At 44.3% G+C, this 26,345-nt stretch overlaps 3 protein-coding genes across 4 annotated transcripts in view; 2 read left to right on the forward strand and 1 right to left on the reverse strand.

Annotated features, from left to right (window-relative positions):
- LOC126559023 (glutathione S-transferase 1) overlaps positions 1–15,090 on the forward strand; it is a 435,657-nt gene extending 420,567 nt beyond the window's left edge. Inside the window, exon 4 of the mRNA XM_050215123.1 lies at positions 15,078–15,090. The gene's annotated coding sequence lies outside the window, so the exon portion shown is untranslated. The remainder of the gene's footprint in view (positions 1–15,077) is intronic.
- Positions 1–26,345, forward strand: part of LOC126557342 (endoplasmic reticulum chaperone BiP) — a 205,185-nt gene that overhangs the window by 130,880 nt on the left and 47,960 nt on the right. The gene's annotated exons all lie outside the window — the stretch shown is intronic.
- The window catches only part of LOC126565691 (polyhomeotic-proximal chromatin protein), a 53,131-nt gene that overhangs the window by 5,218 nt on the left and 21,568 nt on the right, over positions 1–26,345 (reverse strand). Inside the window, exons 3-6 of the mRNA XM_050222897.1 lie at positions 3,015–4,867; positions 2,414–2,945; positions 2,156–2,342; positions 181–1,570 (exon numbers count right to left, since the gene is read on the reverse strand). Coding sequence (XP_050078854.1) covers positions 181–1,570; positions 2,156–2,342; positions 2,414–2,945; positions 3,015–4,867 — 3,962 coding nt within the window. The remainder of the gene's footprint in view (positions 1–180; positions 1,571–2,155; positions 2,343–2,413; positions 2,946–3,014; positions 4,868–26,345) is intronic.

Genomic DNA, 26,345 nt, shown 5'->3' on the forward strand with positions numbered 1-26,345 from the left:
GACTTGAACGCACACATTTCATCAGTTTAGCTGCGCTGTTTCAATCGATAAAACAACTTATAATCGGTTTAGAAGCCCGTCAAATTTGAAATGGCTTGCCCCTTTCCGAATCATCATTACCCTTGGAATCTCTTTCTCGTGAAAACTACATATAGAAGACGTTTAGCAACAATTGCTTACCTTTACCACTCGCTTCAGAACCACCGGACTTGTCCTTGCCCGTACCATCCGTCGTAGAACCACCGATACCCGGCTGTAGTTGTTGCTGCGACCCCTGCGCCTGGTATACGCCAAGCTTTACACCACCAACAGCCTGTGGAGAACCCATCAAACCACCCATGGACGTTGGGATTTTGGTACCCGCATTCATGATGCTCATCGCGGTTGAGGTGGCTGGCGAGCCAGGGAGTGACGATATACCACTCACATTCCCACCAGCAATCGGTGAACCACCAATCATCGTACCACCGGTAGCAGCTGCCAGCGCATTCATATTGTCCAGCATTTGCTGCTGCTGGATCTGCTTCTGTGGTGTAGAGAGCTGCTGCAACTGATGCATCGCTACACTGATTGCTTTTGGGTCCGTTTCTTTCCCAGCGCTAAGCAGAGCCGGCTGAGTACCGCCACCGGTAGACGCAACCAGTGTTGCCTGCTGCTGTCCACCGAGCGAAGCAGTTGTCGTAATGGCACCGGAAGAGATCGAAGGTATCGTGCCCGAGCTGATGATCGATGCGACCGACATTGGGGCAGCGGACAGCGATGTCATCGCCACGATTGGATTCGGTCCGGATTGATGCACTGAGCTGGGCATCGACGATACCAGTATCTGTTGTGAATGGTGCTGTTGCTGCTGCTGCTGCTGATGGGTGGCAGCTACAACATTCGTGGTGGCGACATTCGATTGATTGGCCGCCTGGTGGATGGGTGAAATTGTAGCACCATTGCTCGTGACTACGATCGGATTACCGGCGATATTGGCGATCGACACCGGTAGCAGATTGCGATCGATTTGCAGTGCCTGTCCACCTTGCGATACGATGGTGGTACGATCGCCCGCTCCTGGCTGCCCGAGTGAGGCAGCCATAATCATCTGCGTCGTGGTGGTAACACCGGCTCCACCCTTGCCGCCAGTCTGTCCACCTGCCGCCGATTGTTGATTGGCTAGTTGTTGGAGCGCATTTTGTTGCGCCTGTTGCTGTTGGGCTTGCTGTTGAGCTTGCTGTTGCTGCTGGGCCTGCTGTACTTGTTGCTGTTGCAGTAAAGCATCAGACGAAACGTTGATCATCATGCCGGGTTGATTCGGTTGACCTTGCTGGAACACAAGCTGATGCACTATGTTGCCTTGCTGTGCACCGCCGGCAGTTGCCGTCTGTACCAGCTGACCCTGCTGAGCAGCATTCGTAAGCAGCTGCGCTTGGTTTGCTTGACCCGCTACGGCGGCCTGCTGAAGGATTTGCTGCTGCAACTGGTGTATCTGTTGCTGTTGGGCGGCGGCTTGTTGTTGGGCTTGCTGATGCTGCGCTTGGTGTTGTTGCTGCTGTTGTTGCATCATCTGCTGTTGATAAATTGCCTACGGAGATGAAGAGAACCGTGTGTGATTAGTTCCGTAATCTATTGAATAGTTAAGATTAGTATTGGCAAAAGCAAATCCCAATGGGAATTCAAATCTTTGAATCCGAATCCTTACTTATAACAAAAAAAAAGCTTTCAACGGTTCAGCGTGATTATTCTAACCCAATCGTTCTAATCGAATCGCTAAATAATTCCTAAATAAGAACAATTTAATCCCTATCGAATCGCTATCGGATCCCAATCGAATCCCTATAGAATCCCAAATCCTAACCGGAAGGAAGCATAGTCAGTTCGGATCGGATCCAATCGTCTCCAATCGTTCTAATGCCAATGGTATCTCATTGAATCGAATCCCAACGGAATACCATCGAATCGAATCCGAATTGAATGCTTATCGGGATCGGGATTCCCATGGAATTCAAATTGGATCGAATCCCAATCGAACTCTGATTGAATCTCAATCAGGTCGTATGCTTCAATGAAGATCTAATCCTCTAATAAAATCTTCCTAGAGATTGAAACTTCCGAACCTCCCGAACACGGGTCTGCCAACACCAGTTAAGATTAGCGCTCAACACCGTACCTGTTGCTGAAGCAAAATATGTTGATTGTTCGTCTGCTGCTGCTGCTGCTGCTGAGCCGTCTTTAGATGTTGCTGAAGCTGCAATTGCTGCTGTTGTTGCTGCTGCTGTTGCTGCTTACTGTCACTCAAGATGGGCATATTAAGCACCGCCGGACTGAGCGCTGTGCCTGTGTTCATTAACACCACCCTACAAGAAAGTTATAAAAAGTGACTCATTAGCAATTTATGGTTCACCGAGCTACGATCACACACACTTACTTTCCACTGCTGGTTACAACCTGCTGCAGTGTCGGCTGTGGTGTCGTCGATTGGCTTGGAGTTTGGCCAAGTTTTTGTGGCGTCGTCGTACCGGTTCCGAGCTCAGTTTTGATAATCGGTGCCGAAGGACGAACCATCGGTTGCTTGGTACGCATTTTGCTGCCCGCTTTGTTGAGCAAACTCTGCTGTGCTTGAGCCGTTTGGGTCGACACGGACGGACGAATGGGGGAAGCACCCTGGGGCAGTATCTGCGGCCGTTGGCCTTGCTTCGTACCGAGCTGTCCCGCAAGATTCTTTTGTGTCTGCATCGTCGAACCACCGGTTGTTCCGATGGTTTGTGCGGTACCGGCATTTCCGGTACCGAGTTGACCAGCCTGTCCAACACCGGTTCCGGTAGCTTGATTAACGTTTGCTTGTGGCCCAGTTTGCTGTTGTTGCACCTGTTGTTGCTGTTGCTGCTGCTGCTGCTGCTGTTGCTGCTGGGTAACCTGTTGCGGTGACTGAGTGATCGTACAGGGCAGTGCAAGAGTTTCTAGACATTAAGGGAAAAATAACCATAATAAACACAATCTATCAAACCTTACAATCCAACACTACTTACGATTGTGAGTCTGTGGCGCTTGCTGGAGCGTTTGCTGCGCACTGGGAAAGAATACGTTCGGTGTACCATCCGGATTGGTACCGCGAATGATGATCGGATTCGACGAGAGAAGCCCATTCGGTGTGGTCCAAAGCTGTCCCTGCAGGGGCCACTGCGTTGAGAACTGCATCTGTTGCGGGCCTTGCTGTTGCAGCGGACTAAGCAGCTGGGCCGTTTGCATTGGTGCTTGGGACACCTGTACGCACTGCTGTCCTGCCGCAGCAGCCGCTTGTTGCTGTGTCAGTGCAGCCAGATTTTGCTGCTGCGCCGTACCAGCGGTACCGGTTAAACCTGTCGCCGTACCAAGCTTCTGCAGCTGCACCTTCTGCCCGGCCGTACCGACGGAAGCTGCTGCGACAGCATTTTGAAGCGCTTTCTGCATGTCCTGCTGATGGGTAGTGGTGCCTGCTTTGTTCCCGGTAGCGCCCGTAGCAGCGGCCACCGCGGATTGTGCCGCAGTAGCACTGAGCGCCGGCAGTAGGTTTTGTGCCTGTGCCTGTGGCTGCGAGTTGACCACACTCATCGGTGAGAAGAATGTGAAGGGACCGTTGAAGTTACCCGCCGCCGTCGTACCGATCACCTGTTTGCCGGTCGTCGTCGTCAGCATCTGCGGTGTACCTTGGAACGGTTTCGAGGCGGTAATCAGCTGAAACTGTTGCTGACCGCCCAACGGTGGGAAAACGATCGGTTGCGCACCGTACAGTTGCTGCAGGTACTGTGCGTTTGAGATCGGCTGCTGTACGACCACGCGCCCGTGTGGCCAATCGGTCGATGAGAGCTGTTGTCCGCTGGCCATTGCCTGCAGTGGGGACATGTTGAGGGCTGCTGCAGCCGCTGCTGCAGATTGTTGCTGCTGTTGTTGCTGCTGCTGCTGCTGGGCGGCCTGCTGTTGCAGGGTTTGCGCATGGTGTGGACTTTGTGACGGTGCCACACCGCTTGCCTCGGCCAGGACCTGCATCTGTTGCTGCTGTGCTTGCTGCTGCTGTTGCTGCTGTTGCTGAGCTTGCTGTTGTTGTTGCATCTGTTGCTGCTGTTGCTGCTGATGATCAACACCGGCCGAACCGGGCTGTCCGGTCGGTGTTGGGGTGTACTCCTGCTTCACCTGGATCGTACCACCGTACGCCTGTATTTGCTGGTACTGGAATAGCTGCTCCTGGGACAGCTGTAGCGGCACCGTGGCCTGCTGCGCCACCTGCGCCGGGCTCTGCGATTTCTCCAGCGTGTCGGGAAGAAAGTCGTACGGTTCGTCAAACGTGATGCCCGCCTTCTCGGCGAGCGTTTCCAAACACTTGAGTGACGAACGATCGTCTGTATCGGCGGGCGGAATGGTACCACTGCCCGTAACAACGATCGTAGTCTTCCCGTTGGTGGTGCGCAGTGAGGACGTGGATGCTTGTGACACTGGGATTGATTGCAACCGGAACACACTCAACTGCTGATCATTGCCGGATCCGACGGACGTTATCGATTGCTGTGGCGATAGGGCGCTCGGTGCCGTACAGGCAGCTGCCGGTGATTGTGCTCCACTATTTATAATCGGATTCCAGGGCAGCTCTATCGTAACGATGGTGGCGTTACTTGAATCATCTAAAACCTGCTCTCCTGTGCCACTGACAACGGTGGTCGCACTCGCGTTGCTAGTACTGATATTTGTGTGCTGTACGTAACCGACACGTAAGATACTGACCTCGTCGTTGAGGGGTATTTGATTGTTAGGTCTTATAGGCTGTAGTGGCCTTGGCTGTAGAGGAGGTGGCTGCCTCTTGAGCTGTTGCTTTTGTTGCTGCTTTTTGAGATTGTCGTAATGTTCAGATCTGTGGACAAGAATGAGAAATAAGTAAAGAAAAGCATTAGTCATACGTGTGATTTTTCAAAAGTAAATTCCACTGACTTATTAGTGTCCTGTAAATTTATTTGATAGTATTTAATCAATTCATGCTTATAGAATACACCATATTAAAAATCGACTCGAATATTTCTCCATTGCTTTGGATATCTTTTCAAAACGGTAATGATGCTATCGTGTAAGACAAGTTTGGTTTTCCTTTTAGACCATATTTTTCCTTAAAGAACGACAGGAACCATTCCATATAATCGGATTGCAGCTCATCTCATTTTAATGAAACGAAGTTATTCGGAACGGCCATAGTAGATATTTTACCCTCACATAGTACGTTACATACACTTACTACAAAGAGGTTCTCCGCTTCGGATTGGAAACTATGGGGGAACAGCTTGGGAAAAGCGGTATGTAGCAACAAGAGTTTCATAAGAGAACATCGTGCGGCGCATCGTTCCTTTGTATTGGTAAAACCCGATGCCGTTACGAGCACGAAACGTCCGGAATTCAAGCACTATCCAGTAGAGATTCGTGAACGAAAGTACGAATCATTGCTAGTTTTTACCTCTTGTCTTCAGTATATGCGCTGAAAGGTTCACACGGATATTAATAAATAATAAAATAAAAGATAGTATAATAACTAGAAATATTGAGCGTCAGACGAGTCCTCGAACATTGACGCAAAACCATAAAACTGTATTAAACCAAATCAAATTTTCTCATCAAATGCTCAGTGCCGGACTATCCCTCTATCTCGTTCAAATAAAGACAAACCTTATTTGATTATAATTTTCCAAACTATTGCTTCAACCATTTCATCCTGCGTAAGTGAATATCACGAGCGTGAAGCATAAGTGTAAAAATATGAAAAGTTTTAATAGGATGCATCCAATCGAAGAACAAAAATTACATTTTCCTCAACTCTCTTCGGCGAGGTTCACAGTCATAAGTATTCAACAAGTTGGAGGCAGATGACAAATTTTGCACCAGCCTATGTGAGCCCTCGAAACGACAACAAATTGACTCATTTTCATGAAATTGAAAAAGTCACTACACACCATATCCGGACTTCAGCAAGTGGCAAGTGTCTGACAACCTTACGGTGCACAATCCGAGGCAAAGGCAAAGGTTTTGTATATTGACACGATACTCCGATTCGTAGGTCATATTTCGTTCGAACGGGCAAAATCGAACTGTGTGAGCCATTTTAAAATAAAGCAAAACAAAAAAATTAGAACATGAAACAGACGAGATGGTAAACAACTGGAAAGCAAACATAACTTTCCAGACTGCAGCAGCTCGTTTAGCATCTAAGCTATGCATGTCTACTGTCCGTTTTTTGTTCCCCTTTTTTTTGGAGTTTAATGGTAGATTTTACGTGTCTATAGACGGACACAATAAGCATCGTTTTGTCGTGGTAGACAAGTTAGTTCATCCGTACCAGACGGATAGTTAACACAAGAGCTGTGCTTATTTCTAATCAATTATTGCTTTTATTTTACTAAAAAGGTGACGACGAATTTCAACGGAATTTTGTATAACTTAAGTGACACAAAAATAGGAAAACTAAGTGTCAAAATAACACAAAACTTTGAAAGGATAACCCGTAAAAACCAATCAAGCGGTATGGAAACCTATACTTGTACGCTGCATCGGACAGACCGGGAGAGAGGCCACTTGTAAGCCTCTGTATTAAGCATTCCAAAACCCAGCATGTGTGCTATGGCCTAACATTGCTCTGTTGGTTGGCAAAATCTGCCGGATAACCGTGCGACAACCACTAGAAGCGACAGCCGAGTATGCTGAGCGTGAGTTTGAATGGGACAACGATGGGAAGAATCGAAGATTTGCATTCAACTCGATGGGCAGTGTATGATTGATTCTAGTGTGTACATTCGAGTAGAACCAAACACACCTTCCCACTTCGTTTGTTTAGAGGCCACATACGGGAAATATTGCAAAACAAGCCGCAGCATTGGGCAGCAGTGGCAGTGCAGTGGAACACAATCTCAATTCATCCCGAATGAAATTGAAATTGTACTTTTGTGGGCTGTATCGAGAGAGAGAAAGAGAAAGAGAGAGAAAGCAAGCTAGGTAAATTTGTCTCAAAATAAACAAGATTGCTAAAACAATACAGAAGGGAAGTACTAACAGCAACTAACTGTTTTATAAACCAATTGTAAATGGTTCTTTCTACAACAATTCCATTCTATTGCGTGATGTCAGAAACAGCTCCATGTCTAAGCGACCCTTTCTCATCAACTTTCCCTCCTATTTTTGGTCAGGGAAATAGATGTTACATCCACTATTTGTCAAGCAACTTTCCAGATTCTGATTCACTTCTCGGTGATTAACTGCGAAACAAAAACGAAACAAAACATTGTCAGGATGATGCACAGCAGGCAAGCAATAGCATCGTTCCAAAAAAAAATATCTCGTTACACCTTCCGTTATCAGGTCTGTCGTTAGGTTTGGCAAGCATTCATGTCCCTTAGCCTGTCCCTATCTCGATCTCGATCTTGGAGATATGGAGACAATTTTAGCTAAAAACGAAGCTTGATCATTTGTTCGTCTTATTTTTCAATCATTTTCTGATGTCTTTAAAGTACAATTCATCCTAAAGATTCGCATTCACAATATTTTGAAGCTTAAAAGCATCTCTAACTCCATCTTAAAATGTCTGATCTCCCTCAATCTCTGGCACCTACTCCCGGTTGCGCTGTGGTTGATTGCTTTCGCTTCTGACCTCTTTTGTCATAAAGCCTTGGTATGGGGCTAAAAATGCAAGTGCAAATTTTACGTGCAAAACGTCGTTCCAAGCACACATACACACAACAAATCTGCTCACACCAGAAGTAATTGAGAAATGCAATAAAAGTGCGCACTGCTGGCTCGAACGTTAAACCAGTCAATCATCGGCTGGGGCCAGTGGTAGAAAAACATGAGCTTAGTCGTCAAACAAACCATGCACACAAACATTGACACACGGTCCAGTGTCGTTTACGGCCAACGGCGATTTTTACCAATGCAACTTAACTTTCAACATTAAATTTATGGCTACCCAGAACGAATGGTGGTTCGCTGACGGATCTTTGAAGATCATCATCCAGTGGAGTTTGACTGCACAAAGCATTCGAACCTCACAAGCTGACCAGCTTTTTTTTTTTAGATGGCCATGACGGTGATACAAGAGTCTTCTTTTACCGCCTTATTGGTTTGAAGTCTGACTGATCTACCATCAGGTTCAATATTCTTCCGAAACCTAACCATTTTTCTACTTGGATCGTTTGCGATCTTCGATTGAGGAGGGATCCAAAAACCTTTTCTGTTCAACCTTTCCTCATGCGATAGCCTCTAACATCCATGAAAAATGTTCTTCCAATGAAGAACGGATTCGAAAAACTGGTTTCCATGTCGTAAAATTCTGCTCCTCAACAACAACAATACACACACACACTCTCTCTCTCTCTCTCCCCATTCGCCCGATCTCACTCGGGACACAACAATGGCAAATGGACAGCATCATCCCTGACCGGCCACTGCCCGGTGCTTGCTCCTTCCCATACCCATTTATGGTACCGTCCGTTGCTTCGATGCACCGACCACAGCGTGAAATAAAGGTGTACATGGCCCGGTCGTTACAGTTCGCGTTCGCGTATTATCGCACGCTTCGAGAGCAATTTTCGGACAGAATTCGATCGAGCCAATGGAAATGGTTGCTGCTGAACCGACGACGCCGTGTCGCTGGTCCAATCATAAATTTCGGCACATATCCTCGAACTGACAGAGGGATAAGGGGGGGGAGAAAGACATAGAAGTAGGGGGGAAAAGGGGGCACACAAAACGGTCACCTAAATCCTGGATATAAACGACACAACGAGAGGACACTCGAGCAACAAAAAAGGAACCTCGATCGCTTTATTGACACAGTTAACATTTACGTTGGAGGGACGACAACAGAAGGACTTAAATGACTTTTATGTACAAACCCTTTCTTTGTGTGTATTTTTTTATCTAGTCAAAAAAAGGGAAAACAACGCAACATTCTACATTTTATCAAACTCATATATCACTGCGTCATCGTTCATGCTCATAGGATTAGTTCGTTTGCTCTAAAAATGCTCGGCGATACTGGTAATGGGTTGTTTTAATGTCCAGCCGATAATAATTGTCGCATCTCCTGTTTCTAAGCTGTTATTATAGTATTAGTAAGCACTGTAACTTGAAACAAAACACTTATACATCGTCCATTAACTACTTATATAATCTATTGGTATTTTTTTCCTCTTAATAAGAGTTGGGTGTGATGTTGTACAATCATCACACCCAGAGTGTAGTGCCTTTTGCCGGAACTAATTAACCCTTTGTAAATTGTGAAGTTGTAAAATAAAATAAGGTTCACCACCACCATTCCTTTATCCGGAGAGAGGTCAATTCAGAGAGGCAAATTGTGCTATAACATTAGTGTTTCTTTAAATTAACTTGTCTTTACATTAACTGCTCTAGGGCTGTGTCCGGGAGCACTCAATAACTTTCTCTTCCCTTCTTCTTCTTCTACTACTATTACTACTTGGCTTAACGACCTTCTAGATCACGCCGGCCATCGATTGGATTACTGGACCTGCCGATACCAAGTTATTGGACCGTAAGTTCTCACCACAAGGGAACGGTCCGGATGGGATTTGAACCCCAGCTCTGCCGTATGGAGAAACCCAATTAAGAAGAGAAAATGAAAACAAAGGAGCCTGTCTGAGCATGCAATAAAATGCAAAGGACAGACAGTGCGGTGAAAGCTTACGTCCGAAAACAAGCACTGAAAAGGAATGCTAATTTTTTTTCTCCTCTGTGCTTTCTGGTCATAAAATTAAACTCAACGTGGAGGTGACATTGTAGGACAAAATTTGTCCAGTTTTGTCCTGGTTTTAAAGTGGCATTCTTCTTAATCCTTTCATTACATCGAAAACTCAAACTATGTGTATGATGTGCGGGTCAAGGATAGTGCATAATTACCCCCAGTTCATCGTAACTGCAAATGCCGGTTTTTTTTTTTCGTTTCCGCACGCTTTCTCCATTGAGCATCGAACCTGGCAGAGAAGAATCACCGTAACCGTGCAGCAAGCTGCAATTCGAAGCAGCAAGCAAAGCAACCCTTTGCTAAAACACGCGTTCCAAAATTGCCTACTTCGACCAGCTTTCGATAACCCTTCGAAATATCCTTCACCGGTAAATGTGTTTGATTTTAGTACCTACACACGCAGCCACACACTCAGAGGGTACTAATGCAAGCCTCTGAGATAGGACCGAAACGGACGAATCGAATCCAGGGGATCAAGAGAACAGCATCAGCAGCCGGAGCATGCTGCACGATTCTTGTGCTGCTCTGTAGTGTTTTGTTCTCAGCAACCCCACTGACATTCATGTGCGTGTATGTTCTCTCTCCCTTTCTGCCTTTTTTGGTTCATCTAGTACACACTGCAGGACAGCAAAATTAATGGAAGGGATGGCAAATGTGCACAAATTTTACACGGACGCATCCATCACCGGGGGACACGCCAAATACAAAACAAAAAACATGCATGAACACCTCACTCCACACCCCGAGCTGGCGGTGACCATTTTCCTGCCTCCTTTTCGTCTTGTCCGCCCAAAAAAAAACTGACTTTTTGTTGCAGCAGCACACGGAAAATGTTCGTTTAGACAAAAATTAAGAAGAAAATTTGTCTCTATTCCTTTCTCTCTCATACACACACATACGGTAGAAAACGCTTGCGGACGCCTTCCCCTTTCTAACACAGAAATGCAAAAAAAAAACAACAGCAATAAGGTAGCAAAAAATACAACACATGCAGAGGAGGAAAAATGCATTTTTGTCCAATCGTTTTTTTTCTTTCTTTTTTCCCATTTCCACTGGGCCTATTGCTTCAAATTCCCACTTTTTTTTTGCTCGTGTGCTTTTAGAATGTTGACGTATGTTCTTTTAACAGATCATCGGAACATTATGAGTGAAGAAAGGGGATTGTGGGAAGCCTATACTCTACGATGGGGCGATTTTATTTTTTTCATGTGCAAACCCCTTTTTTGCTTTCCTATCTTTATGGCTCTCGGACGTTTGTTTTTCTGCGTTTCGTTCTATCCCGTGGTTCCGCGCGCACGTTCGAGCGTACACGCGTGCCCCGGCAGACTGGCAGACCAATCCAACCTCAGCCAGCCAGCTGTGATGATGCGTTACTTCCGGTTGTGTAGCTCTAGCAGTTCGATCCGATGGCAACAGCACCACCCAACACAACGGCTTTCCCAATACTTTCCCTTCCTGCTTTCGGTTGCACCGTTCACTCTTTTTTCCCTTCTCTCGGCTGTTGTGCCAAATTTTCACACACAAAAAAATGGCACACACGATAAGCATTATAAACGCGTACCACGGGGAAAACATTCAAATAGACAAAGCGTGGAAATATCTAATAGAAAAAACAGTACCCTTCACAAGAGCACACTTAACCGGGCGCCCGGTAAAGATACGAAAACGGCCACCAAAACCGACGACGACACCCTCTCGGTGTGTGCGATTGGGGAAAAATTTGATAAATTACTTTGAAATCAGCCATAAGTGAACATAAACGCCTTTTTTTTTCTTTCGCTCCGTTTTCTGGATGAATCAGGGGTTGTGTTGCTTGCGGATTGATGGATCGAAAGGCAGGAATTTTCAGTTCGATTGCACACACACACGCTGGAACGATGGCAACGAGGAAGACCATTTAGCGGTTTAAGACCGTTCTGCTTGTTTCATTTATTCGACTACATGTGTGCGGCATGTGTGGGGAGAGTATGATTGTTGTTAAATGATTTTTTTATTTATTATTTATATAGCGATTTGCTTACGCGCACAAGTGTTTTGAAGGTGGTTGCTAAGCTAATCATGATGCTGTTTGCTCTGCTAAATGCGCTGATCAAAGGTGTTGAGTATGCTTGGTTAATAGTACAATTTGTATTGTCTTTGCCATACAATTGAGTTTTGTATACACCATATTTTTCACAAGAAAATACCATTTTTTCATTAAAAAAAATCTTCAAAGTCACTGAACATTTTCTATACACTTTCTGAAAGTATTTTACTCAGAACTAGATTTGTCTTGAACCTGCTTATAGAGCTGACAGTAGCTAATACAGCGGAAATCACCATCCCAAACTTTGCCTCATAAGCAGAACTTACTTATTAACTTACAGAGCCATCGAACCATATAATTTAATGTTAAAATCACTTAGGAAAATGTTAGAAATGGATAGTGAAGTACTCCAAAGTCCGTTGTGGAACTTTGCAATCATATCGTGGAATTTTGTTGTCCTAACGTTGGACAGAAAAACCACCATAGAGTTGCAAATTTCCCGTAAATGAATTCCACTGGATTTCACTGTATAATTGCAATATTCCACAGCAAACTTGGACGGTTCCGTTCAGTGTCATTCTCATGCCTCATGGCCGAGGCAACTAGAGCCTTCCTCGAGAGTTGTTGGCCTGCGCCATCACTGGCTTTCTTTGACTTGGGTTTTACCCTTAGCTGGATAGTCAACCATGCCGTACGCTGTGACGGTCCGGATTCAATACCCGGTTCTGCTGTGTGAAGACCAGATATGAAGCCTAGTGAATTTAATTCCCTACAAGATCGTGAGACGATTTGGACCTTTCAGAAAGTAACACACAGATGGGATCAAAAATCCATCTGAGAATTTTCCTCTTAAACGCATCTTTTTAAGATTTGTTCAGTGTTGAACAGAGTCACTTTTAGTACCATTGGGACTGTAAATGTTACAGCTGCAGCAGCTTCGTCACAACATGTGTTTCATGTAGAGAGGTTTCCTCAGGCTCTAGTATGACTCTAGTTTGCAGCCACCACCCTTTTTCCTTAGTTTTGACCCAAGATAGGTTAATTTTTTTACAGCTTTCGGCTAAATAAAATCCGCAGTGCTTGAAGCACGAAACGACAGACCTCAAAATCTTACCAAGAACCGTACCGTACCGTACCAAGAGGTACTGATTCCCCCACGTCCTGTCGTGAAAAGACCAACGGCGTATCTTACTGTTAAGAAATAAATTGTTCAATAGACCATATACACCTACTGCTAAGCTCATGATGTATACGTTTAAGAATTTGAACAGTGATGAGGACGCTGCCTTCTGCCATTGAAGCGCTCTCTGCAGAAAAAGGCTGCGCCTGACAGCTGACGAGAATTTCAAATTTAAAATCCCAACGAAATTAGTTTCACTAACGCGCGAAACGGATAACTTTGAGCCAGCATCATGATGTGATCTTGTGCTCGACACCCTTTTCGCGGTTTAACAAACAGAAGAAAAAAACATTATCGAGTTCTCCGATTACACACACACACACCTTCAAAAAAAACCGCCAACACCAACGATTGATTGAACCAGAGTTCGGTTCACATTCATAAACCCAGCAAGCCATAAACAAATGGCCCAACACCGACAAAATTTACGACCATTTTCTTCGCTGCTCCTCTCTTCTTCTCTATCCTTGCTTTAGCTCGCCTTTTCGGTGTTTGAATGTTTAGTCTCGTTTTAATCTTTAATATGATTTCCATGAAACTAGATGAAGTCTTCCAACCGAACCATGCCTCTTACTCTTTTGACTGATTCCCACCCTTGAGGAAGGTGTTTATTGAAGTTCGGGTTCGGGTTTTGTAAGTTAATATGCTAATTATTCTCGTTACGAACTTGATCATTTTTCTTTCCTTCGATCTCGATTCCTAAGGGGACGTGTCGTGTCGTGGTGTGTTCAGTCGTTTGTGAAATGAAACATCAACTGTAAGACGATGTGACATACAGTTGAGAGAGAGAACGGACGAATGATTAAGTAGACAGCAGTGGGGATGAAATTGGAAAACGTGAGCAAGATCTGAATAAAGCTCCAGCGTGTAAGTAAGGATTGTTTGTGTATATGAAATGTATGGAATGCTTTTCTTTCAAGGCTAAAAAATGCTTCTTGTTAGATACTACCTTGTTAAATCATTAACAGGAGAGTATTTCCCTTGGTAAGGACTATAAATCGTAGGAAATGGGCGCTGCGTGTCCTAGACTACCACGAGAAGTTTAGAATGGGAAATCCTCTAAGGGATTGATGGACTGGGGGCATAGAGTTCGGTTCACCCACCCTCGTAGACGTGATCAATGGTATTCCCGCTATTCCTATGTACTTGATACATCGTGTTTCTGACATTGTCTATGTATCAGAAGTAAGAAGGAATCTTCGCACAACATAAATAACTCCAATTTTAACCACACTATGATCAATATTGCAATGTCCTGTCTACTGTTCTACACAAGCTACCAAGAAGCATCCTTCAGATATTGCTTGTCTCCTGTTCTTTCGATATTCTCTCACTCTCTGTCTGCTGCTCTGTCTTTGACTCTCTCCAAAAAATCGAGACGATTTTGAAGCTTCCTTAAACGACGCATCCAAGTCTCCAGCAGTTTGGAACAGCTTTCGTGTTCTGCAACACTAGAACCTCTTCTCCTCACCGACACGCGCGTATCTCTGCGAGATTATCCTTCCTATCTGTATGATGAAAAGTAATGCAATTTGTATATCCTACTCCACTACTTCTGTGGCACTAGTTCTCAGCTTATCATCATCTCCCCATGAAACAACATTTCATTTCCTTTTTGCAGTAACTAACTTCCTTTTCCCTATACTGCCGATTTCTTTCACCCACCCCACTCCGATGTGTGCCTTCTTCTATGTCCTCCCAACTTTTTGGGAAACTTTTTTTTGCTCTTCTTTCATTCTATTGAACAAAGTTTTCTGTTCGGCTTTCATAAATCTTGGAGCAATTCGGGGGAGAAAAAAAAAACACAAAAACCCAGGGAAGGAAAAATGCTTTTACTCTTCCTACTACGCTCCCTCCCCGGGTTAGCAAAACACATAGAGCTGCGCCTGGTGTATATACTCGCACACGCACTTAGTGTGCGGTGAGTCGCGTAACCATGGTGAAAGAAGAAAGCACATAAAACACTCTAGAGGGTGGTGGGGAATAGCGAGATTTAGCGCAATTTCTCGCTTTGCGCTCGGCAACATCCTTTTCTATATGGATGTGTGTATAGCTCGTTTCGCATCGAAGCAATCCAACCGTACACACAACACATGCTTACTTTCCCTACACTAATTTGAGAGGGGGATGGGGAGGGGATGGAGTTCGTGCAAAATGGGGGTGGTACAGGGGAGCTGATATTAGAACGAAGCAACTATTCCCGACAGTTTATAAAGTAGCGCTAAACAGCGCATGTGCCAAATTGGAAAGGACGATAAGAAGAACGAGTGAATGGGAACATCGATATGGTTGCAGAGTATTTGCAGGGTTCGCAAAAGGGAGTAAAATAGCTTTCCTTGTCGTATGCACAGGCTCACCTTCTCTAGCAACTCGAGGGTTGTTTTTTTCTTATTTCCACCACTAAATACGGTCCCAGTGAGATCCCAGTGCAAAGGATACATTACCCTGTTAGTAATGTTGGTGAGGGAGTTTTACAAAGAAAATACAGAATCCTGCTCGAATTGAACAGAAAATCCTGTAGCCTTATATAGTAAATTGTAAAGATAGCATTGAGTTTGATTAAGCAATTTCTTTTGAATAATGCTTCCAATACATGAGTAATTGTACGTTGGCCATGATCAATACTAATTATTTTATAGGCTTTTTATATAGGCACCATTACATTATTGACTTATAGCCATGGCAATGGGCCTCATTAATATTAAAAAAGGCAATTCTTTACATTATTTTTATTAGATTATTACAGGCCTCAAAAACCTATATCTCGTAAAATATCATAAAACACTTAACATGTCTACCTCAAACACGATCCTGGCTAGGCAAGCGAAACTCAAAATTCACTTCATCCACAAGGAGAGCGGGCGAAAAAGGTTCGATGTCCTTTTACGTGGGGACCAAACAGCACCGTCCGTGTGGTTTTGTTTTGCTCCTGGATGTTGTATTCCCTTCGCACCCATCCACCACTTCCAGCGTTTTCTCCTTCTACCACATTCAGCATCCTTGCTTTTGCATTCATGCAACTGTCTCACTCGCTCTCTCTCATTTTCGTCCTTTTTCGGCGCATCTCCTTTGCTTTCTTTCTCTCTTTATCACTCCTACTGTATCGAAAAGGGCTACTTCCGTTTGACATATTCCGCTTATTCGGAGAAAACATATGAAGCATAATTGTGTATCTGTTGTTTCATTCAGACGGACAAACATCCACAAACATTTGGCGCACATGTCCGTCGATTGCTATTTTTCTTCGCCATTCAATGTCGTCACACCAGGCCTCTGAGTCCCATCGGTGAATCATGGAGAAGAAATACCGTCATCCACCCTCCATGCATAGCGGCGACATGATCGTTCAAGTTTACTGCCACAGTACGTGCTTGTGTGAGTGCAACTAGCTGTGTGCATCACTTGCAGCAGGTTATTTTTCTCAATTTCTTACTTTCTGCACGGTAGCCATCAGTGACTAAATGACTGAACCACAACAAACCAAACCAACATTTACTTACGTCGAACGATTCTAACCAATAACAAGACAACATGTGGTACAATTTTTGACCAACAAATATTAGAAAATTAGTGAAATACACATTTCTCGGGTCAAAGCATGCTACACCCTAACAAGAACTATGTATCTGGTCTTCTTCAGATACCATCATAAACATTGCCTCTAACATGTAGAAAGCACCAAAAAAAGTGTAAAGCCTGTTGCAAGCAAAGAGAAACTACAAAACAAAGATGTTCATTCTTCTTTGACGACTGCCCACACTCGGCAGGCGCTTGGAACCGCCGGTACAGCCGGTGCTGCTGCAATTCTGACACATACACCCCGCCCGACAAGTGTGCACACGATAAACAACAAACCGGGAGGGGGAGGGCACCTTCTTGCATCTCAAGTGCGAAGCAATACACGCGGTTCGATACCATGCGCAGCTATGCGAGAGAACCACGCCGTGAGATGCAGGAGAGAGCGTTTCTGCTCGCATTGAGAGCGATGATGCTTTTTTGACAGATGTAAGTCGCGGCTTGCTCTGTTGTGAAGTGTATGCGGCTAGCTAAAAAAAACGCACCAAGGGGTTGTAGGTGCGCGCATTCTCTCGAAATGCTCATACATCCTGCTCCCTACATCCTCTGGCAGCCAGCCAGATGCTCCCCGGTACAGTGGACCAAAAAGCAACTTCACCAGAGGCACCGAGATGGCACGAGGTCAAAGCAACACGCGATAAAGTGACAAGCAGCGAGCGGCCGCATCGGCACCCCCGAAAACCGGTTTTACTGACTGGCCGCTTCTGTTAGGGTGGTGTGATGATGATGGTAGCAGGCAGCAGCGGCGGCCACGACTCCCTTCAAGCATGGGAGTTATTCGCTCCCTGACCTCCATCAGCATGCATTTCCAACCCGTGGCGTGGTAGAAGATGAGCGCAGGAGCAGGAGAATGCCATTTCCGTGCACGCTCGCTCGCTCGCTCTATCACCCACCGTGTATTATGCTGTTGGGGGGACGACTTTGTGCATGTGCCCATCGTGTGAGGTAATACACAGAAGACTGGCGTCGTGGATCGCTACAGCTTCAGCTCGCGAAGGGCAAAAGCATAAAAAAGGAACCATCTTTCAACCAGGGACGCACGGGTGCAAATGCCTCTGTGTGTTTGTGTGTGTGTTGGGAAGTGAAAGGGGAGCCTCCAGACTTGAATCTGAACTTGAGCGTAGTCGCTGTAAAGCGGCTGTTGCGCGGGACCTTTTTTCCTGTTTTTATCGTTCGACGCAAAGATGGAGGAGCTCTCGCGAGGCCTCAGCAAATTGTGCTGGCTAATGAATCTGATTAAGAGTGAGCGAGAAAGAATGAACTGCACCGAGGGTGGGAATGGGGAGGTGACCCAGAGCGGGTGGTATCCCAACGCACAGAAGGGATCCATGCGAAGGAAAGTAATAAAAATGGTCTTTACCTCTTGGTCAACATCGTCGCCTACTACATCTACACATACACTCACAAAGCATCAACAAAAATAACTCGTTTATGTGGCGAGACAGCTCGCCACATAAACGAAAGAGAGAAAGATAGCCCATTTTGTGCGCATGAACGAGAAGGAAGATAACGGGCGGAATATGCACATGTTGCCTTTACCAAACGGGATGAGGAGAATAAACGATGGAAGCCCTACAGCTCGTGTGAGTGAGCGAGCGCACGGGACCAAAACTGGTTAGACGGGTTGGCCCGGGGCTGGCGGTCTCCTCCTAATCTTCTTTTTTCCACCCTTTATCACCCACTTCGAGGAACCCGCAGAAGAAGGAACAACAAAAAATGATACCGACAGGGATCAGGTTTCGCTTCTCTCGGGCTCTATAATAACAAAAAGGCCCAATAAATTGCTTCCGAGAGGAGAAGTGTCCACGCATAGTAGTATTGGTAGTGTAGCCAACATAAAATATACAACACATATACAGTGGTAACACGCCCGCTATGTGCACTCTTACACAGGATTTGGGGTAGACAGGCGGCGGTTGGACGAGCGCAAACAACAGCAGCTTTTGTGGAGCGATATTTATGGCACTCCCGTGTGTCCAGGGACATTATAATCCCGAAGTTGGATTCTCACAAACAAGAACATCGTTGTGGGAGAGCTTTTTTTCTTACTCAGTTCGCAACCCCTTCGCGATAAAAAGTATTTTTCTAACTTTCACCAACATAGAATATCCTTTTCCACGCGCGCGCGTCTACTTGTGTTCAACTCACATCGTTAAGAGCGGGACAGGCTACGGAGGAGAGAGCAGGAAAGAGATAGAAAAACAACACAACACGCGGTGCGAAACATACACGCACACACACACACACTCGTGTCAAACAACGCTATGCTGTTCTCCAAGGGGGTGTGCGTTGACTGCGCTGTCAAAGCAAAGACAGGGTATTGCGGGGCAAGAATGACGATCATAAAATGTAAACGAAATACAACATAATAAATGATGCAACAAACGAATGCTGTTTCTTTAAATAAACGAGAAGGTAATTAAAATATAAAATAAAGTAAAAAATAAATGTAATGAAATAATAATAAATACCTTTTAGTAAAAAACATTGAACCACGGGGTCGCTCCATTTTCGCGGTGTGCGTTTATCACCTGCTCTCCGACAATTGGGGAGCGAGGGAAGTTGTTTTTGGTGCGGGTTTGACGAATGGAGGATAAATTGAGGAAAAAACTAAAGAAGCACAATGCTCAACAGCGGCTCGCATTGGTTGCTCAGGTTTCGCATCGTGTTAAATGCTTCTGCAAAACCGGTAACCAGCTGATGATGGTAACTGATAATACACGCACACACTTTTATTACGATAGTTTCAAGCGAAATAATTAATAACTTCACATCGAGCAATACACAGCTTAGTAAAACTAAAAGCGTAAGTTTAGTGTAAAACGAAAACGGAAAAAAACGTTTAATAAACGCAAGCAAAACAAGGCGCACGATAACGCAACAAAACACGCAGCTGTAAACGTTTTTCACACACACACAAACATACACGGAATATATCATCCATCAACGCAATCGCAATGCAGGGTAGAAGGCTTTTGTTGGTTGTACCTTTTGTATCCTTATCCCCCGGGGAAGTGGTAAGTGGATGGAGGAGAGTGAGTGTGAAATATTTTCCTTCCTTTTTTCTTCTGTTGTTGACAGTTGAACGGAGCCAAAATGCACTCCCGTACGATTGCTCAGAATTTAGCGCATCCTGATGATCGATGATTAACTGGTAACGGACATTAACGCGACTATATTGCGTCCGAGTTTGATGACGCACCACTCGTTCGTCACTCTATGGAGCACAAGCACTCTACTCCGAAGTCAGAGGATCCCTCTGCGGGGTCCAAGATTTCATTGATCGTGGGTATCGATGGATAGGGCAATTACCAAATACAAGCGCACACATACACATACACACAACGGGTAGATTGACCCGATTTCCGAACCGTCCTAAGGACGCTGTTTCACTAGCAAAACACAGGGTGTGCGCGCGGGTGAGATTTTCGGTCTCCACAAATCAAAGAACGCAAACACGGTCTAACCGCACTCGCCCGTGAATGGGCAACAAATTCACACACGGAGCGAAAGATTTCGTGCACACCGCAGGGAACGAAACAAACTGACTGATTCATTCGGCCCGTCCATTGTACCAGCTACCATCACTTGTGCTTATGAATGCGCTATAATGCCCCGGATACTGCAATTGCGACAGTGTGTGTTATGTATGGGCCCGCACCCTTAACCATATTTTACGAATGTGTGAGTGAAATCGTGTGAATGGTGTGCCTTTTTTCTCTTCTTCTATCATTAAAGAACTCTTTCAAATTTAAAGGCACCTCCACACCACACAGCACCACGCCTAGGGCATCTCTTTCTGACACGTAGCGGGCGTATGTATGTGCTGTCTCTTTCGATCCCTTTACTTTATCGAGCTACTTTGATGGAAACCTTTCTATTCGGTCGAATCGTACTTCTTCTTCATGCCATCTCACAATTCTTCCACGTCTTATTAGTGGAACGAATTACACGTTTAGCTCTTAGTGTACACATTCTCATTATACAAAGAGAATGCAGAAAAAAAGAGAAAATCAAAGCATATAAGAAAACCAATTTATTCATATACACATACACACTCACGAACCGTTTTCAAACTGTGTAGAAGCGCGCGCGCGCACCAGTAAAATGAAATTCACTATTGTTTCGTCTCATTCTTGCCCACGTATTGAGTGCGCCTTTTCCTTATCAGCACACAAACCCCACACAGCCAGAGAAGAGTGAGAAGAAAACGATGAGAACAAGAAAACTCTACATAATTCCCCTCCACGCGTTTCAACTTCAAAACGATTCGAACATGGCAAGCAAGCGATGTACCACGCATGCGTGTAAGTGGCGCGGTAAACTGTTAGTAGTGTGTGTGTGTACACGTTACTTTGAAAAGGAAAAAAAAGTTACAAAAGAGCACCCCGTATGAAAGAGCAGGCCAGTATCATTTGCAATGGCCGCAACGCTATAATGCAAGAAAGAGAGAACAATAAACGAATAACATTATCGCGCTGGCGATCTTAACAAAGCGAAGGTTTGGTGCAGCATGAAGCGGAATGGCAGAGACGCTATAGGAGAAGCCGTCAGCAATAGGGGGAAAGTTAATTTGAAACGTTCAGAGACCTATTCCAGCAGGGACGACGCCGTTTTACCAGAGGGAAAAATAAAAAATGGACCGCAACGGCTCTGCCCGCAGCAATGGCGACTGCGCATCTGAGCTAACGAACAGCCTAAGAAAAAAAAGGAGAAGAGAGAAGGGAAGAAGGGGCAGAACAAAAGAGGCACCTACCATTCCTGTCAATCCCACCCTGTTTTCCCGGAAGCATACAACACCGAAACTACCATTTATAATACTTTTCTCTCGTTTCAGCTCCGTTATTACACACATTGGAGTGAGCGAGAGAAAGAAGGCACGAATGAAAAAAATCAACACAAACATTCAGTTGGAAAGAGAAGCAGCGTTTCCTGCAAAACGAACCCTCGGGCAATAGGAGTACAAGCAAGCAAAAAATAAATTACTCCCTGGCATCGATGTATCACGGGCTAGAGCCATCGGTTTTTTTGAAAAGCGAGTCAGAGTGGGGTGAGCACAGAAAATTTATTTTAGGGGAATGAGGGATATATAACGTGAAAAAAACACATTTGCTCTAGCTTCACACATCCTCTGGAGAAGGAGAGCGAGTAATGCATCGTCTACTTCGATTTGCTCCGTTTACGCGTACATGAGTGTGTGCGTGATTTTCTATATGTGTTCGTTTTGCTACTAAACGTATTAGAACGGAATATTAAATTCCGGGAAAATGTTAAGAATGACACACTGGAAGGATCAAACTTTGAGCAACTCCGTAATTTATCTCTTCCAGTTTCCGTTTCCCTTATCATCCCAGATGATAGTACGACCTTCCGACAGCAGGACGAAAAAAAAGACCAAGCGACAGTCGCATGTGCAGTGATTTCTATTCCAGCAATCCTGGAGTGCAGCCGCACGAATAGCCATTCAACACGCACACGCAAAACATGCAAGGGTTATTAAAGTAGGAGCTACAAGATGAGGATCATGACAGAGATCTTTCAAAGCTGAAAATGGTAAAATGTAGTTCACTGTAATAGCAAGTGAATAAATAGCAAATCTTAGAACGTCCCGCTAAATCCCTTATTGTCTATTGTAATCCCTCGTACAGTGAGATGATATTTCAACACGATTTTTTTTACTACAACTTTACTTACTTTTACGTTTTAACTAAAACAAAAGCAATTCCATAGCAAATTTTGTGTTTAAAAACTAAGGTCCACTTTGGCACTTCCTTGCATTTCTACTGCACCCCAAACACTCCAAATTCAATCAAAGCCAACAAAAACAAATTGATCGTTTCGGACGTCTCTCTTCAGACGGTGAACAAAAAAACATACCCAATGATCAAAGAGAAACCATGAAATTTTTCATTCTCTACGCTTCCCTCAATCTATATCGTGACGGCACTGCTGTTGCGCTGCCGCCGCATCTGAAAACTATTATCCCGGCAGGATCTTCCGAGTGCGCACAGCAACGCCGCCTCGGTCGGGCCAAGTAAGCCATTATTATTATTAATGTCCATTTTCGATTTTTCCCTCACACCATCGTTGGTCATCACTCCGTTTGGTTCCCTTAAATTTATCATCTGTTCCATTTTGACCTAAGTCATTGCATGTCCTCCGCACCCTGCTGTTGACGGCGGCGACATGCATTGTGTGTTGTTGCCGGTCTAGGGGGTTTTCTACTGGATTGTACCGATTGTCATACGGAGGGACGATATTTTGGATATTCAATAATACTATGCCACGCTTGGATCTTGTGGATATTTTTGGGTAGAAATTCAGTTTGGGTAAATCCCAAACGGTCCGTACTATCGTGGTGACCACTTACTATCCAACTACGTGGTATCAGATTTAATGGCTACTAATACCATTAAATCGCCAGCGTGATCTAGAAGCAATTGTAAACTAAGAATAAACATTCATATTCTTTAAAAAAACTAGTAGAACGGATAGTTGTACCTGTTGCATAATTTATCATAATATCGATTATCTAATAGAATTTTTTTTTCCTAAAAATTTTTTTTTAATATTTTGGCCCGTCTTATGGAAAATAGACAAAAAAAATTGTACTTGCACTGCAATAGTTTGTATTTATTTTTAGCATTTTTTCTTTCCTCCAAATTTGCTTCGTTAAAATAGACTACTAAAACGTTATTCAATACGTTTGAAACGAACAAAGAAATAAAATACGAATATAAGGAAACAATAATATTTAGCTTGAGTTAAAAACTAAAACAAATTTTAATTAATTCCAAAGATTAACTTAAAAATGCTTCTTTATTTCTTGTAAATTGAGAAACCCAGTAGAACGCTCCCTTTGTATCCCTATCCCCTCGATGTAAAGGGCAGCACAAAAAGGATAGGGGATGGAATTTAACAGGCAAACAGCAACACAACAATGCCTCAAGGGAGCGAGAAGAAAAGGATCGCCACCCTTCTTTTCGGTTCTTCGGTTCTGCCATTTTCCACTTCGAAAACCATCATCCCCACCACCACCACCATCTTCCATCCATCCCCTCCTCTTGCCTTTAATCATCCCCTTTCGAACCGAACTCTGTCCCGGGTCTGCCCTATCGTGGTTGTTCCGCAGGGGGTACACGCGAATGAACACGGGAACACATACACATACACAACCCAAGAACCCGCAAACGACTGGAACACGATAAGCGACAAGCAGGCAGGGAAGAAAAAGCAAAATGAACAACACGAAAATGACGAGACAACATAATTTATACTTTTTCGTCATTCCTTCCATTCGTGTTTGGGCTTCCTTCATTAAGTACGGCAGACCTGCGCTTCATGCACACTCACACAAAACGGCATCCCACACCACCACGCACACCCTGATCCTGCCATCCTGAAACCGCACGGAACGCGTTCGTTCGTTCGTTCGTTCCAGTTCTTTACGCTCTTCTGACCGCTTTGTCCTTTCTGACAGCAGATTATTGCTTTTTTTACAGCCTGTTATTATTGGGTTTATTTTCGCTACACGCTACACACGGACAAATGCGATCGAGCCCGAATGCGAACGATGGTGCAGAACGGAGAACAAAATTAATCTTCTGATCGGTTTTTTTTTTGTCGATCTCTATTGTACCTTTTGGTTCGTTTGCTGATCAAACAACACAGTATAGTGGTAATAAAAGCCAAGCCGTAAAGAAATAAAGATGTTCATCTTTACTAAAATAGGAAACAGGCCTTTCTGGAAAAGGGGTAAGAGTAAGGCTTCTGTTTTTTTTACAGACAAGATCAATCGATCTTCCGTCTCGACTGATTAGTTTCTCTCGAACGAATGATGCTAAAGCAATAACCTTCTTTCTGTCAAATGATATTCAATCACAGTAGGCTTAAAACCAGGGAAACACCCTTGGTTCCATCCCAACAGCATAGGGGTGAATACGGATAGGGCATTTTTTTTCTTATCCCTCATTTTAAACTTCTAATTTTCCAATACACGAATCCTAATGAAAATGTACGCTTGGAGGGTATTTTTCCTCGCAATCCCTGTCCTATCTTGGCGTTTGACAAAGGGTAAATGAAACACACACTCGCATCACGTTGCGTCCGAACGTATAGCGAATGAAAAGGCAAACAGAACAATCCCTCTCTTTCCCACTCACACATGCACAACATTTTTCCAAATATCCTGGCTCTACTCTTCGCTTCTAAGCACGAACGATTTTCCCTTGGAACACTAGATGGCTACAGGGAGAAACGAACAACCCCGTTGCTGTCAGTACCATATGTGTGTTCCGCCATTACGATTTTGTTACATTTGCAGCGGTACCCAATTTTTAACCGGTCACATCACTTTTAACGAACCCTCCCGTTTGCTCTAACGGGACAACGGGGATGGAGAATGGATTGGTAACAATAGAGCGGAAGAGAGGAACCAGAAGTAAGTGGTATAGGAAAGGGGTCGTTAAAGGCAAGCGAAATCAACACCCCAAAACGAAGAGAAAAAAACGCTACGTACGCCATTTTGTACACCACTGAGAGGCCAGTAAATTTTAATACGTTTTTCAAAAATGTTTTTCGTTTTTTTAACGCCAAACGCAACGATGCAATACCCAGAGCAAAAACAGAGTTGTTTGAATACAAAATGGAGTTGGATGGTTTTTGAAGAGCTTGTTTCAAGAACTTCTTGATGAATTTGCTGCTCGCAATATACAACAAGTCATGCGATGTGTTTTTGAGGACTTTATAGGATTTGATCGACGAGAAGATCATAGATTCTTCGAAGGTTTATCCTCTTTGGATAAAGATTGTCACATCAAATGTGCTGCAATTGACTGCCGTTGAGAAAGGAACAGGACTCACTATCTACCAACAATAAATTACAAATTCTAGACCATCAAGCAGGTACTGTGCGGTGGCCTAGGAGATAGCGACACAGCAGAACACATTCAAGGGTTCCCATCCGGACCGACTGAGTATCCAACTAAGTGGTATCGATAAGTCTTCTAAACTACTCCTGATGCTGCTGTAGTGCCATAGGAGAAACCATAGGTCCAATCAACCCAAAGGTTCCTTACTTTTCGTCTTAAAATTTGACTGCTAATACTGCTGGTATTATACGATCCTCTCAAAAGACAAGCATAAAACAAGACTCACAAAGCCTTCATGAATCATTAATCACACAACCTGTCTGAAGAAAATCTTTTTTTGTCACTTTGACAAACACCTAATAGGTTTCCAAAGTATTTTTTTTGTTTTTTATCTCCCGGGGAAAACACAAGCGTGGCAGCTAAGCAGGTTATGAACCTGAAAAGAACAGTGAAATCCCTATCCAATATCTTCAATATGCCCCCACAAAAGAAAAGTGACCATCCAGCTGCAGAAAACTAGATCAAGGAATCCAAAAATGGAGAGAGCTCGTGAGCCTGAGAGTATCATAGTATGGCATTTTGTGGGGGCTCGTGTAAGAGACTTCATCCCTGTGGCCCCGTGAAAGGATCTACTTTATCGAAAGATTCCCCGATTACATGCTGTTGAGTGTCAAGAGACCTCTCCCGATCACAAGCTGTTTATTCTCAAGGGATCTCGATGCTGTTATCCACCCCAATCGCATCCCTATATCCCATGAATCCATAAAAAATAAATTTCTACATTCAATAAGAAGTCTGACTCAAGGATCTAACGACAATATCAGACTCGTCACGAAAGATTCATCAGTATTCAAGCAGCAAAAACTCTAAATTTTATAACAATAACATAACAATAACAAAATGTCCGAGCCCATCCAGGATAACGTTTTTAAAAGGAAATGTCTC

The sequence above is a fragment of the Anopheles maculipalpis genome, chromosome 2RL, assembly GCF_943734695.1.
Source record: "Anopheles maculipalpis chromosome 2RL, idAnoMacuDA_375_x, whole genome shotgun sequence".
Taxonomy (NCBI): domain Eukaryota; kingdom Metazoa; phylum Arthropoda; class Insecta; order Diptera; family Culicidae; genus Anopheles; species Anopheles maculipalpis.